We start from the raw sequence: 13,674 nt of genomic DNA on the forward strand, positions 1-13,674 counted from the left end.
CTCTTTTCTCATGATGCTAAAACTGGCTTGTGGGTGGTTCTAATTCTGGGTTAGATGCAGTAAATCACACCCCATTCTGGCTCTCCTATTACAAACATCTTTTAAAAAAATGGATGGAATACATATTGCAGCTCTTTTCACATTCTGAAAAGTACACTGGAGCATGCCCACCGGGGAAGAAGATCAAAATTCAAACTCTAACTGAAATGGTGCCAAGTTTCCTTCCCCTACTCTTCTCAGAGTCCCAGGAAGCTAGAGAGTATCAGAGAGCTGAGAGGAAAGAAGTTAGGAAAGCAACTCCGAAAGTTGCATGAATCCTTAGGCTGATTCTCCAGTTGTATGTGCCTGGCTACGGTGCTAGTCATCACACCAAAGACGTAATAAGGAGACAAACCGCCACCGAGGTCCTAACCATAAGAAGGTACATGTGCAGGGCAGATTCAGACAGCACGGTAAAACAAAGTCTGAAAATGTTTGTAGCCAGAGACCACAGAGGGGTGGTAGGAACTTGTGGTCTGATTCAATAGAGTTGTTTGCTCGCTCTCCATAGGATTTAAACAATGCCAAAGAATCTTATATAACAAATAACCAAACTATACCTCCAAAATACTTTCACATGAAAAGTCAGGAAAATTTCAACTCACCTGGGGGGAAAATTGTCAACGGATGCCAACACCAAGGTAACACAGAGGTTGAACTATATGATGAAGACTTTTAATGTTGCTTATACATTACTCTAAGCAATCACAAAACTCTAAAAAATAAAGTCTCAGTGAAAAGAGATGATACAATGAAAGGCCAGAAGGAAATTTTTTGACCTCAATAATATAATAATTTAAACACAGGGAACCATAAAAACATGGGCTGGAAAGCAGATGGAAAATGACTGTGGGAAAAGTTAAACTTAACGAAAAGATTACTAGAAATAGTCTAATCTGAAAAAGAAAAAAGATTGAATAAATGAACACAGCCTCAGGCATCTGTGGGATAATACCAAAAGATCCAAGGTTGCTATCAGTATCCCACAGGAAAAGGACAAAGAGTGCAGAACTTAAAACACATTTAAAGAAATGACAGCTGAAAATATGGCAAAAGGTGAGAACCTATTGATCCCAACAGAATCTTAAAGCAGCATAAATTCAAAGGAATCCACTATGATATTAACTACTGGAAGCTAAAGGGGGGAAAAAAAGTTTAAGCCTTCAAAGCAGCTTGAGAAAAATAGTGCATACTTTATGGGGAAACAATTTGAATGACTGCGAATTTGTCACCAGTAACCACAGACGGCAGGAGAAAGTGGCACAACATTTTTCAAATGGTAAAAGAAAAGAACTGTCAACTCAGGATTCTAGATGCAGTAGAAATTGCCTTCAGGACTGAAGGTGAAATAAAGACATTCTCAGATGAAGGGAGAATAACAGACTGAACCAACAGACCCCGCATGAACAAAAACTGATAAAGGAAGTTCTTCAGACAGAAGGAAAATGGTAACAGGACACTTGGTGCAGCCAGCATGAAGACCAGCCACAACATGTCAGTAAATGTAAGGCTTTTATACTTTGGGATTAAAATTTCCTGAAATTGTAAAAATAAATTAAAAAAAAATAACGCAGTGTCTTTTGGGGTTCTAATGTATGTAGCTGTACTATATAATACAACACTGACATAAAGAGCTCTAAATAGTGGTACGCTTTCTCTATTCTACTTGAAGTGGTGCAATATTGATTCAAAGCTGTCTGTGAGAAGACTGACTGCTGGTTTCAGGAGTTTTCAACCTGATCCATCCATTATAAAGCTCCCCATCAATTTTTCATCTAATGGTTTGTAGCAGTCATTTCTTTATTAAGGGTTATAAAATAAAGGCCCTCAATTCTCTCATTCTTCTATTGGCTGTGTTCTTTAGTAAGTGAGAACTTTCCCAAGTCAGCTGTTTAATTTCTCTGCAGCAAAAGTGACATAGACAAGGGGAGACAAATGTTTTGACTTCTTTCTTTTATTTACTGGTTTTCAAAATAGCGAGTAAGAGTCTCTATTTTCAAATGGTAGATATGCCAGAGGAAAATGCTGGCTTAATCCCCACTGACCTTATTTGGAATGGATATCATTTACTGATTCAGACCACTGAAGGCCAATATCCAAACATCTAGACTGTACAGGCCTTTAATTATGGCATGGTGCCCACGGGATGACACAATCACTTAAAACACTTAAAATACACACACTACTGGGCATCAGAACTTGCCTTCTGGTACTCTAAGCTTAGGAGGTTCATGTATTCATTTTTTCAATTAGTCTTTTTTTTTTCCTTTTATGGATCAGATTAGGTTATAGTAAACTTTGTCAAAACAAAACTTGCTTTTGTGTTTTAATGTAATTTTTATCTTGTTTTCTTTCCCTCCTCCCCTCCCCTCTACTTTATGGGCGGGTGGATGGTTCACAGTATAAGCTGACACATAGGTATGACTTCTCACCTTCCCTTGATAGATGTCTGAAAGCATGTTCTCATGCTAGGAAGTCATCTCCTTTGCCACATCTTATATGGAACAGAATTTTTAATTTTGAAGATAAGTTTATTTAACGGAGGCAAAAAGATAAAGCAGAAAACTGCTCCTTTTCGGCATATATTCAGTGTCAGGGATGGAACTGGGTCTCACACACTTAATTTGGGGCTTAAGTCCTGCACTTAACCCACTATGTACCCATTTACCACTCTCTCTCTCTTTTTTTTTGCCTCCAGGGTTATCGCTGGGACTTGGTGCCTACACTATGACTCCACTGTTCCTGGAGGCTACTTTCTCCCTTTTATTGCCCTTGGGGTCCATCATTGTTGCTGTCACTGTCATTCCTGTCACTGCTGTCGCTGTTGCTGGATAGGATAGAAAGAAATCAAGAGAGGAGGGGGAGAGAAAGATAAGACACCTACAGGCCAGCTTCACCGGCTGTAAGGTGGGGAGCTGGGGGCGTGAACAGGATCCCCTACGCTGGTCCTTGCATTTCGCCCTATGCTTTTGTTTAAAGTCACTATATCTGTATGTGAGTATTTGGGGGTGGAGTCTGTGGGTTGCACAAGGGAGTGCATACAGAGCACCCACTCTAGCACTAAGCTATATATATATCCCCTGTCATGACAATGTATTTTTAGTCAGTTACTCCATGCCAGTCACTCTTAATCATTTTAAACAATCTAAAGTATTTTATCTAAGTCTCACCCTGAGAAGTGGGCTTTGAGAATCTCCATATTAGAGACAAGGGTATCAATGAGCTAGTGGTATGTCCCCCTCATCCTTCCTTAGGGCAGAGCACAGATCTGAGGCCAGACTTTCTGGTCCATTCAGACTCTACCCTATAACTGCTACGCAACCTCCCAGCTAAGGTGGGCTTTGCCACCACCCACTGACCATTCAGGTGCCAGGCAACTATGCTGTACTGCTGACATCCGAGACCCAGAAGATGAAATAAGGCAACAGGAGAAGGCACATGGGAAAGTTATAAACTCTCCCTATTGGAAGACTACGGCATGAACTGCTCTCTGGAAAGAGAGAAAATACACAGGGAACTGTCATTATCCTTCTAGGGGCTTAAAACCAACAGGGAAAAGAAAAGTCTATCAAAGGAACAGATTGACAGTAAAAACTTGTTTTTGGAAAAATTAATAACAGAGAAAATGTCCTCTCATTAAGTCAGGCATTATGTTGGATCACCTTAAATTAGACATGATACGTTGTTAACTAAAGTAAGAGGGCATATCCACATTAGAGACAATAGAACAGGTTTGTGTGCTTATATGACATACATTTACATATGAAGATATATACATGTGTATCTATGTATATAGACAAATATATATGGAGAGAGAAACAGAGAACTAGCACAAAGTTAAAATACACAAGCAAGGAAAAAAATCTATGCATGGATTGGAAAAAAAATCTATGCATGAAGTCAATTATATTCACAAAGACTCTGGCAGTCTAAACACACCTAAGGGTAAAAGAGAAACAGTGTCTGGTGACCAGGTGCAGACACAAAACAATTTGCTGGGAGAGCATAAACGACCAAAGGCAGAGAAGTCACCAAAGCAACTATGAGTGAAGTGGTTTTAGTCACAAAGATGCTGGCAAGGAAGAGACCGAATGTACCCTGGCCAAGGAATGGTGATGTTCAGTGCTGAGTTTGTCTAGTGGTACAGGGAGAACTGGAGGCTATCTATATGTGCTTGTGTGTTCTACCATGGAAAATTATACAGTAAGTAAAAGGAAGGACCGTGGTGGCCACAAGTAAAGGAGAACTTTTCTTCATCTATACCGTCTGGATTTTTGAGAAAAATTTATTCTAATGGTATGTACATAATACATATTTTTAAAATAAAGTGTATTAAGAAGAAACACAAGCTAGCACATAAATATGGGGTGATAAGTTGATGAAGAGGGTCTGACTAAACCGAGAATTGGTTTTTGTTACCTATGAACAGCTGTGTGTCCCAAGATGAGTTCCTCTGCCTCTCTACACTTCCACTGCTCTCCCTTCTGTTAGTGGGGATACAGCTGCAGTTTCAGAGTGAACACAAAGTATACCCTCACCCCAGGGCACTTTCAAGGTCCCAGTAAATGGTAGCTGGGCTTTTGCCTCCATCTATAAGAAAGAGCAGAATCTGAGTAGTAACAGAAAATGCCGGATCAAAGGTTGTGAGATGCTCTCAGATGAGAGAGGAATGAATAAAGACGGCAATGGGGAGCCCCCACCAGATACACGCACGCACGCACGCACTTACTGCAGTTTTCCTCATCGCTGCCATCGGGACAGTCCTCAAATCCATTACACCGGAAGCGGCCAATTATGCAGTGGATACCACTGGCACAGGGGAAGAACGTTGGGCCACATTTTGATTTAGCTTTGGCTGGAAGACAGAAAACAGTGAGGCATCAGGAGGTTAAGTTCTGCAAAGCTCTCCAGACCTGCCCTGCTGACTCTGTTTGCTGGAGGAGAAATAAGGGCATTCCGTCTGATCCCACAGGAGAGGACTCTAGAAAGCTTGAACTCAGGTTCCTCTAGACTTCCACCCACTCAGCCTTTCCCAATATGGTCTTTGTTTTTAATATCTTTTTGCTGTAATAAATTTCTGAGTTTTATGAACTCTCAAAGCAAAATAACAAGCCTGGGGGTGATCTTAGACACCCCACCCCACCCCAACAAAAATAGGCATGGTTTAGATTCCAGATTATTAAACAATTTGTTTTTCTTTATATTTCAGTGATTTTTCAGACCCCAAGTTACAGATGCTACCATGATGCCAACCTGACTTCCCTGGACAGATGACCTCACCAATATGTCCTGGAATCCCACCTCCCCAGAGCCCTGACCACCTATTAAGGAAAGATAGGTCTGAGAGTATGGATTGACCTGTCAATGCCCATGTCCAGTGGAGAAGCAATTATAGAAGCCAGACCTCCCATCCTGGGTCCATGCTCCCAGGGAGATAAAGAATAGGAAAGCTTTCAAGGAAAAGGATGGGATACAGAACTCTGGTGGTGGAAATTGTATAGAACTGTACCACTCTTATTCTGTGTTTTGTCATATTTTTTACTTTATAAATAAATTAAATTATTTAAAAAATGGGCATGGATCTTATCCCTACTCCAGAGAGGTAAAGGGCCTTGTGCAAAGTCAACTGTTAGAAGATCTGACACCTTGATGGGTCCCCTACCTCCCTCTGCATTCAGGCTTCTAGAAGTCAGGCTCTCAACCAACTCAACTGCATTGCCTCCCTGCCACAACAACAGAAGCCAGGACAGAGAAATATTTCTTCCACTTCTGCTGTACAAACTGTTTTAACAAAGCCTGCTATAACTCCAGGCATGATTGAGAGTCCTTCCAACCAAACAGCCCTGTGGGGTGATGGACTTCCTCATTAACAGGCCTGGCAACGCTGACTCGTGATCACAACATGTGAGCCCGGTTCAGCTGCTGCATCCCAGGTAGCATGTCCCACCTGGCTTCCCTTTCATCTCCTGTCTTACAAGCGAGACCTGTAGCCCTCAAGAAGGAAGGGCAATTACTCTGGAACAAACAGGCAGTTAATTATGTCCATGTTTCTGCCATCGTGGACACGCCATCTTTGGCAGCAGTTGATCCGCAACCAATAGGGTTTTAAGGTTGAAGAAGTGCTTGTGTTTAAAAACAAACCCGTATGGCTTTGCTTCAAGCTGGATCTTCTGTACTGGTGCTGGGGTCAGGGGACTGTACACAAAACTTTGGGGGGTGGGAAGAATGTCCTTGAGTCACAGCTTTATAGTTTATGACTTGGGCATGTGTCTATATATCACTGAGCCAGAAAGACTTGCCTCCTTGGGCTCTCAGGAGAACTCAATGAGATGGTCAATTTGCAATGTCTAGTATAGACTACGACATACAGCTAGGGCCCAGTTAACACTAAGGGCTTATCTGCTTTCATCACCACCAGCAGCAGCAGCAGTACCGGGATCACAGAATTAATTTTTTTTACTGCTAGGGCTTGGTGCCTGCACAACAAATCCATTGCTCCCTTTCCTCTTTCTTTGTTTCTTACTTTCTTTTTCTTTCTTTCTTTCTCTCTTTCTCTCTCTCACTCTTTCTTTTTTATTAGATAGGACTGATACTGAAAGGGAAGAGGTAGATGAGAGAGAGACCTACAGCACTGCTTTATTGTTCGTGAAGCTCCTGCAAGGGAAGACCACTGACTTGAACCTAGGTCCTTGTATATGGGAACATGCATGTTCAACCACTGACACACATGAACACACACACACCTGAATTTTTAAATCAATTTAAAAACTCGATCTTTGACTGCTCTGTTCTCCTATCCCCTGAGATATTTCCAAGGCCTACTCCAACTTTAAAGGACTAGACTTTATAAGACAAGGAGGAAAAAATGTGAGAATATGAAAGATTTTAAATGGATTGGCTACTTCAATTAACCACTCCTGGGTCCTGACCCTGTATTCTCTCCAGGAATTACTAATGAGGCTCACTGGCTAGTCAGCTCAGCTGCTGCCTTGTCAGAGGGAGGCTGCCCTGCTATAATTTACAGCCACTAGCTAAGGCCACCAATGCAGCCCATCACAGGGCCCAGCATAGCACCTGAGAGAAGCTCAAAGAGGCTTTGGCTGCTGGCAGCTACAGCTGGAGGCTCCCCCAAATGCACAGCTAGTTGTAGAGGCTCGGGGATCCTGGACAGAGACGGGACTGTGCCCTCCTTGCCCCCATTGCTATGAAGGGGTAGCATCCCAGCAGAAGGTGAGAAGCCCAGTGTTCATGTATGAAATGGCTCTGACAACAGTGGACAGAGAGACCCTGACTTAATGCTTCTTCAGGGCTTGCCCCATGAGCTCTTCACAATGGCAGCTTTCCTTGGTGTTAAGACAAGGACCAGGGCTTCCCCTGGGGTTGAACTGACTTCTTGATTCAAGTCTTTGCTTAGCACAGAGCTGTAACAGATCTGAGTTTCATAGACCAATAATAATAATAAGTTGTAGTATGCATAAGTTAGGGAAAAATATATACCTGAAAGTAAAACTGAGCAATAGTCTACAGTGACTCAATAAGTGCAACAAGCAAGTAGAAAGACCTAAAGAAGACACCATAAAGTACTTAAACAAATAATTTCTACTTAGACCTAGATACCCTCCTCACCTACTTTCTACTTTACTTCACTGGATCACTTTAAGCCTAGCACTGTCAGATAAAGTAAGGACTACAAAAGCTGGATAAGGGCAAGAGACAGGCACACTTTAATGATGGCCTTTTGGATCACTAGCAGACCACCCCAACATCTGGGGTTCTAGTCAGGGAGTCCTGGGATTCCCACACAGATTAGATAGGCCTAATCCTCTAACAGATCCTTCTCTTCACCATCACTGGTCATCTCCATCAGGAACAACATCATAAACTCTCTTGTGGGTCTCTACAGGACCTTGCCCTCAACGTAGAACAGTAACTGTAGAAACTGCCCCAGTCTCCTAAGGGAGGCTGGGTCAACATACTCTGCCACTCGTGGAAGATTGGTCCTGAAATGAGTGCAGCCTATAATGGTCCAAGCTATGACCATGGAATACGAGTTCAGATCAGCAAGGATGCAGAGGCTGCATAGGCTCCTGTGCCAAGTATGGATAGACATGGGTTCTAGGTCAGATTGATAGGGTTTATAGATAATGGTATTTATATAGTTATATATTTCCCCCATATTTGGGAGTTATTCTCTGCCCATATCCAGCTTTCTTGTTCTGCTTTATATCTTAATGCTTTTCAGCCACCTGTAGAGGAGTTGCTTCACAGGCAGTGAAGGAGGGGAAGGAAACACCTGGGACACAACAGGTGATTCACACCGGTTATTCAATTGTTATGTAATTCTCATATCCACCAAAGAGAAAACTGAAGCCCAAGGAAATAATTCAGGACTATCCACTATCACATAGCTATTAAGGATCAGGCTGGTCTCAGGTGCTCTTGCCCTCAGACTAGAATCTTTCAACTAAGTTTTCACTCAACACCAACAGGTTCCAGGAAACAACGCCAGCAAGTGTGGATAAGCAAAGCCACTCCCTGGATGTCTCCAGTGTCGTTTTATTCAGCGCTAGCTGAGACTGCCCTTTCTCACTGCTATGGCAAAATGACACCAAATAAAATACTTGACCCTTAAGGAACATGCGTTTCAAATGCATGGGATTTGAAAATCTGTGGATTTTCTTGTAAAGAGACAAAGAAGCCTGTATGGACAAAACTGTCTCTCAGACTCTTGGAGAACAATGGTGACCATGAGAAGGAAGGGGGCAGGGGGAGACAGGCAGTGCAGGAACTTTGGGGGATGGGTGTTATCATTTACACAGGGTGTGGCACTATACCTCACAGACCTTGTAATCTCATAAACCAATATTAAATCATCAACAATAAATTTATTTTTAAAAAAACCCTAAGGGGGGGATCAGGTAGTGGAGCATTCAGTTAAGCACATGTTACCACGTTCAAGGACCCAGGTTTGAGTCCCAGCTCTCCAATTCCAAGGAGGGGGCACTTCATGAGCAGTGCAGCAAGTCTGCAGGTGTCTGTCTTTCTCTCTCCCTCTCTATTTCACCCTCCCCTCTCAACTTCTCTCTGTCCTATCAAATTAAAAAAAAAAAAAACAGGAAAAAAAAAGACAAAAAAAATGGCCACCAGAAGCAATGGATTTATGTGCTGGCACTGAGCCCCAGCGATAACCCTAGCAGTCAAAAGTATATGGAGAAATACAGAAAATTTTTTTCCTCATTGATTTCTTCAATTTTTCTTTTCTCTAACTTACTTTACTGTAAGAATACAGTACAGAATATACTTGATGTGCAGATTACATGGCAACTATTATGTTATGTAAGCCTCTCAGTTAACAGCTGTAATTAAGTTTTGGGGCAGTCAAAAGTTACATGTGGGGAGTCAGGCAGTAGCGCAGCGGGTTAAGCGCACGTGGCGCAAAGCGCAAGGACAGGCATCAGGATCCTGGTTTGAGCCCCCAGCTCCCCACCTGCAGGGGTGTCGCTTCACAGGTGGTGAAGCAGGTCTGCAGGTGTCTGTCTTTCTCTCCCCCTCTGTCTTCCCCTTCTCTCTCTATTTCTCTCTGTCAATGACGACAACAACAATAATAATTATAACAATAAAATAACAAGAGCAGCAAAAGGAAATAAATAAATAATTTTTTTTTTAAAAGTTACATGTGGATTTTTAAGTGTTGTTGGCATGGGGCGGGGGGTGCTTACTGGTGGTGGTAGAAGACTCAGTTCCTGCATGGTTCAAAGGTCAAGTGTTTACTGTTTTTTAGAGAGGATCATGCTGAGCCAAATGCTATATCAAGGACTGGATCCAGGAGAGACCCCAGCATAGGGAGTCGGGTTAAGCGCACGTGGCACAAAGCACAAGGACCGGTGTAAGGATCCCGGTTCGAGCCCCCGGTTCGAGCCCCCAGCTCCCCACCTGCAGAGGAATTGCTTCACAGGCGGTAAAGCAGGTCTGCAGGTGTCTATCTTTCTCTCCCCATCTCTGTCTTCCCCATCTCTCTCCATTTCTTTCTGTCCTATCTGTCTAACAACGGCGACATCAATAACAACGACAATAATAACTACCACAACAATGAAAAAACAACAAGAGCAACAAAAGAGAAAATAAATAAATTTTTTTTACATTTTTTTAAAAGACCCCAGCACAAAAGGGGTCCTGAGACCAAGTGTTCTTATGGTCCACATGTCAAAGTTCCTCAAGTCTTGGTTGGAAACCCTCTTTACTGGGCAGAAGGCAGGTAGCTCACAATCTACCCACGAAGAACTCAAGGCTGCCCAGGGTCTTGGAGGAGGATGGATGTTGTGTGTGGTCTGCTCTCGAGGACCACCGGGCCAGGCTCTCCCCACACAGCAATCACACAGACAGGCTGGACAGGGCTGCAAAGCCAGAGCCTCTCTGCTCAGTCACAACAGTAATGGACTCAACTGAGCATCTCCGAGACTGCAGAAAAGGCTCCAACCAAAGCTGTGGGACACTCAGTGGTACTTTTCCAGACTTTTGCCACTTGGTCACCTGAGCAACAGTTGCCACCTCCATCCATGCTCCCTTCTGACTTCTGCCCCGACTCCTGAGCCTGCCTGATGGCCCAAAGAACCAGAAGCAGGAGCCTGGAGCGCAGCTGCAAAACCCCCGTTGCCGTTGTTAAACACTCAAGTCATGGATGGTTCTCTGTGACAAACTCAAATGGCAGATGCACACACAAAGGAGAATATAAAAATGACCTCAATCTGCCACTGCCTGGGAAACTCTGGCCAACTGTAGCCACTTTGGTAAACAATTTCCTGAAGTTTGGTTTAAATGCAGCTGGGAGGGAGTCCGATGGTAGCGCAGAGGGTTAAGTGCACGTGAGGTGAAGTGCAAGGACCAGGAGTAAAGATCCCGGTTCGAGCCCCCGGCTCCCCACCTGCAGGGGGAGTCGCTTCACAGGTGGTGAAGCAGGTCTGCAGGTGTCTGTCTTTCTCTCCCCCTCTCTGTCTCCCCCTCCTCTCTCCATTTCTCTCTGTCCTATCCAACAACGATGGCATTAACAACAACAGCAATAATAATAACAATAACAATAAAAAACAACAAGGGCAACAAGAGGGAAAATAAATAAATATAAATGCAGCTGGGTCTGGAGCTGGAAAGCATGAGTTTTTTCAGTCACAACTTTGGGGAACTCCAGAGTTGCAAGTATTTAAGGACCAAGATCTTGTCTGCTGCTGTACCTTCAATGCTCAGAAAAGAGCAGGTACAAGGGTTACTAAATCACTACTGTCTGAACAAATAAACAAAAACACAAGCATACAGTTTTGCTTAAATGTACTCCTAAAACACATGCAATTCCAAAACGGGCTTGTCACATAGTGACACATTGCAACATTTCATATTCCCTCTCCTTTTACTATTAGTGATTTCACAGAATTTGACAAAATTGTAAGGTTTCAGGGCATATAATTTCACATCCATACATGCGAAGTTGAAGTCACCACCTGGTAATACATCCATTTGTTAATAAAAGTGATGCTGGGGTCTGGCAGGTGGCTCACTTCTACTGCAGAGCACACAGACTACCATGCACAAGGGCCCACTTCCGGGAACGCAGTCATCACATAGGAATGCCTGTGGGGCTGGGGGAAAAGCCTCACAAGCAATGTAGTGGGGTCCCTCCTTCTCTTTCTGTCTCTCACCCTCTGTCTAGGAGAGAAAACAAAACAAAATGCAGCCGGGGGGCAGGCAGTGGTGCACCTGGTTAAGCGCACACATTACAGTATACAAGGAACTAGGTTCAAGCCTCTGGTCCCCACGGCTGCAGAGGCGAGGCTTGACAAGTGGTGAAGCACTGCTTAGGTGTCTCTCTGTCTCTCATCCTCTCTATCTCCCCCACCACTCTCAGTTTCTTTCTGCTTCTATCCAATAGTAAATAAATAAAATTAGAGGGTCAGGTGGCAATGCATCAGGTTAAGCTCACACAGTATGAAGCGCAAGGACCAGCGTGAGGATCCCAGTTCAAGGGCTGGGCTCCCTACCTGCAAGGGGTGGGGGTCGCTTCGCAAGTGGTGAAGCAGGTCTGCAAGTGTCTATCTTTCGGTCCTCCTCTCTATCTTCCCCTCCTCTCTCCATTTCTCTCTGTCCTATCCAACAACAATAACAACAACGAAAATGGAAAAAATGGCCGCCAAGATCAGTGGATTCATAGTGCAGGCACAGAGCCCCAGCGATAACCCTGGAGGCGAAATAAGTTAATTAATTAATCAGAAAAACCAGCAGCCAGAAGTAGAGTCTGTGCAAGCGCCAAGCATTAGCAATTACCCTGGTGACAAAGTAAAATAAGCGTGATGTTAATAGCTATCACCTCATCACAGACCCCTGCAAGCGTCAACCCGGTTTTGACCTAGCACGTTATGATTGGGCCCTCCTCAATCGCTATCGAACAGGCCATGGCCGGTGCGCCGCTAGGTTCCATCGCTGGGGAGCCAGAGACGACCCGAACTGCCCCTGCGGCTCCAGACAGACTATGACCCACATAGTCAACGACTGCCACCTCTCCAGATTCAAAGGAGGTCTCGAAACTTTACATCAGGCTCAACCTGATGCTGTTGACTGGCTACAGAAGAAGGGCAAACGCTAGAAGAAGAAGAACTGCGAGGGCTGGGAGATAGCTTGCCAGTAGAACGCACACTTTGCTGTGCTCTAGGATCTGGCTTTGAGTTCCTGCGGCCATATGGGGGCACTATGTGTGGTGCCAGGGGAAGCTTCACAAATGGCCAAGTGGGGCTGTATCTCCTCCAACCTCCCATCCCCCCCCCCCGCTATCTCTTCTTCTCTGACATTAAAGGAAAAAAGAAAGAAAATCTGCTTAGAACACCTAGCTGTGAAACCTTGGCCAAAAAAAAAAGGCACCACATTTCAAAATTAAGAGTAATTTTACTGGGACTAATGCCCATAAGTCTCACTGGTAACAGATATGGGGGGGGGGGGTAATTTTCAACAAACAATACAAACCCTGACACAAATGCAATTTATTTCTTTTTCTTTTATATATTTTTTTTGCAGTTGACAGTAAATACAGTTGTTGGTACACGTGTAAAATCTCTCAGTTTTCTGAGCAATTTCACCCACATGCACAGTACCTCTTTAAGGTATTGCCACTAGCCTAAAAGATATGAACGTTATTCATCATTCTGATCATCAACTACCTCTTCCCTGAGGAACCACAGATGGAAAAGCCTCCATCCAGCCTAGGATGGTCCAAAATCCATTCTCCCCTGTGGCAAGGACATTCTCCCAAGTGCACAGGCTGAGAGCGCCCAGGATCACTGGCCCTTCGTTGCTGCCAGTGCCTTATCTCCCCCCCCCCCCATCTATCTTTGTCCCTTATTGTTTTCTGTCTGTGTATTTCATTACTTTGCAGACTAGGAGACATTCCTATCTGGTCAAGGAAACCATTACTCTTCTTTTTATCTGTTTAAGCTGGTTCTGGCTGCAGGACATCAATCACCACTAGAATGGGGTTGCCCTGGTGACCACACCAGTCACCTCATGCAAAGTGTCCCCCTTTCCAGAAGCCACTCCTTGAGTTGACTTTCCCAGGCTGCCCTTCCCCTCTAGGACTGAGAGCCCCAACAAAGGACACAT

The 13,674-nt window shown here is 44.0% G+C and overlaps 1 protein-coding gene across 3 annotated transcripts in view; it reads right to left on the reverse strand.

Moving 5' to 3' along the window:
- The window catches only part of LDLRAD3 (low density lipoprotein receptor class A domain containing 3), an 852,030-nt gene that overhangs the window by 690,884 nt on the left and 147,472 nt on the right, over positions 1-13,674 (reverse strand). For all 3 annotated transcript variants that reach the window (XM_007521826.3, XM_060176608.1, XM_060176607.1), the window contains one exon: positions 4,769-4,894. In XM_007521826.3, coding sequence (XP_007521888.1) covers positions 4,769-4,894 — 126 coding nt within the window. The remainder of the gene's footprint in view (positions 1-4,768; positions 4,895-13,674) is intronic.

Source organism: Erinaceus europaeus, chromosome 17 (assembly GCF_950295315.1).
Source record: "Erinaceus europaeus chromosome 17, mEriEur2.1, whole genome shotgun sequence".
Classification (NCBI taxonomy): Eukaryota; Metazoa; Chordata; class Mammalia; order Eulipotyphla; family Erinaceidae; genus Erinaceus; species Erinaceus europaeus.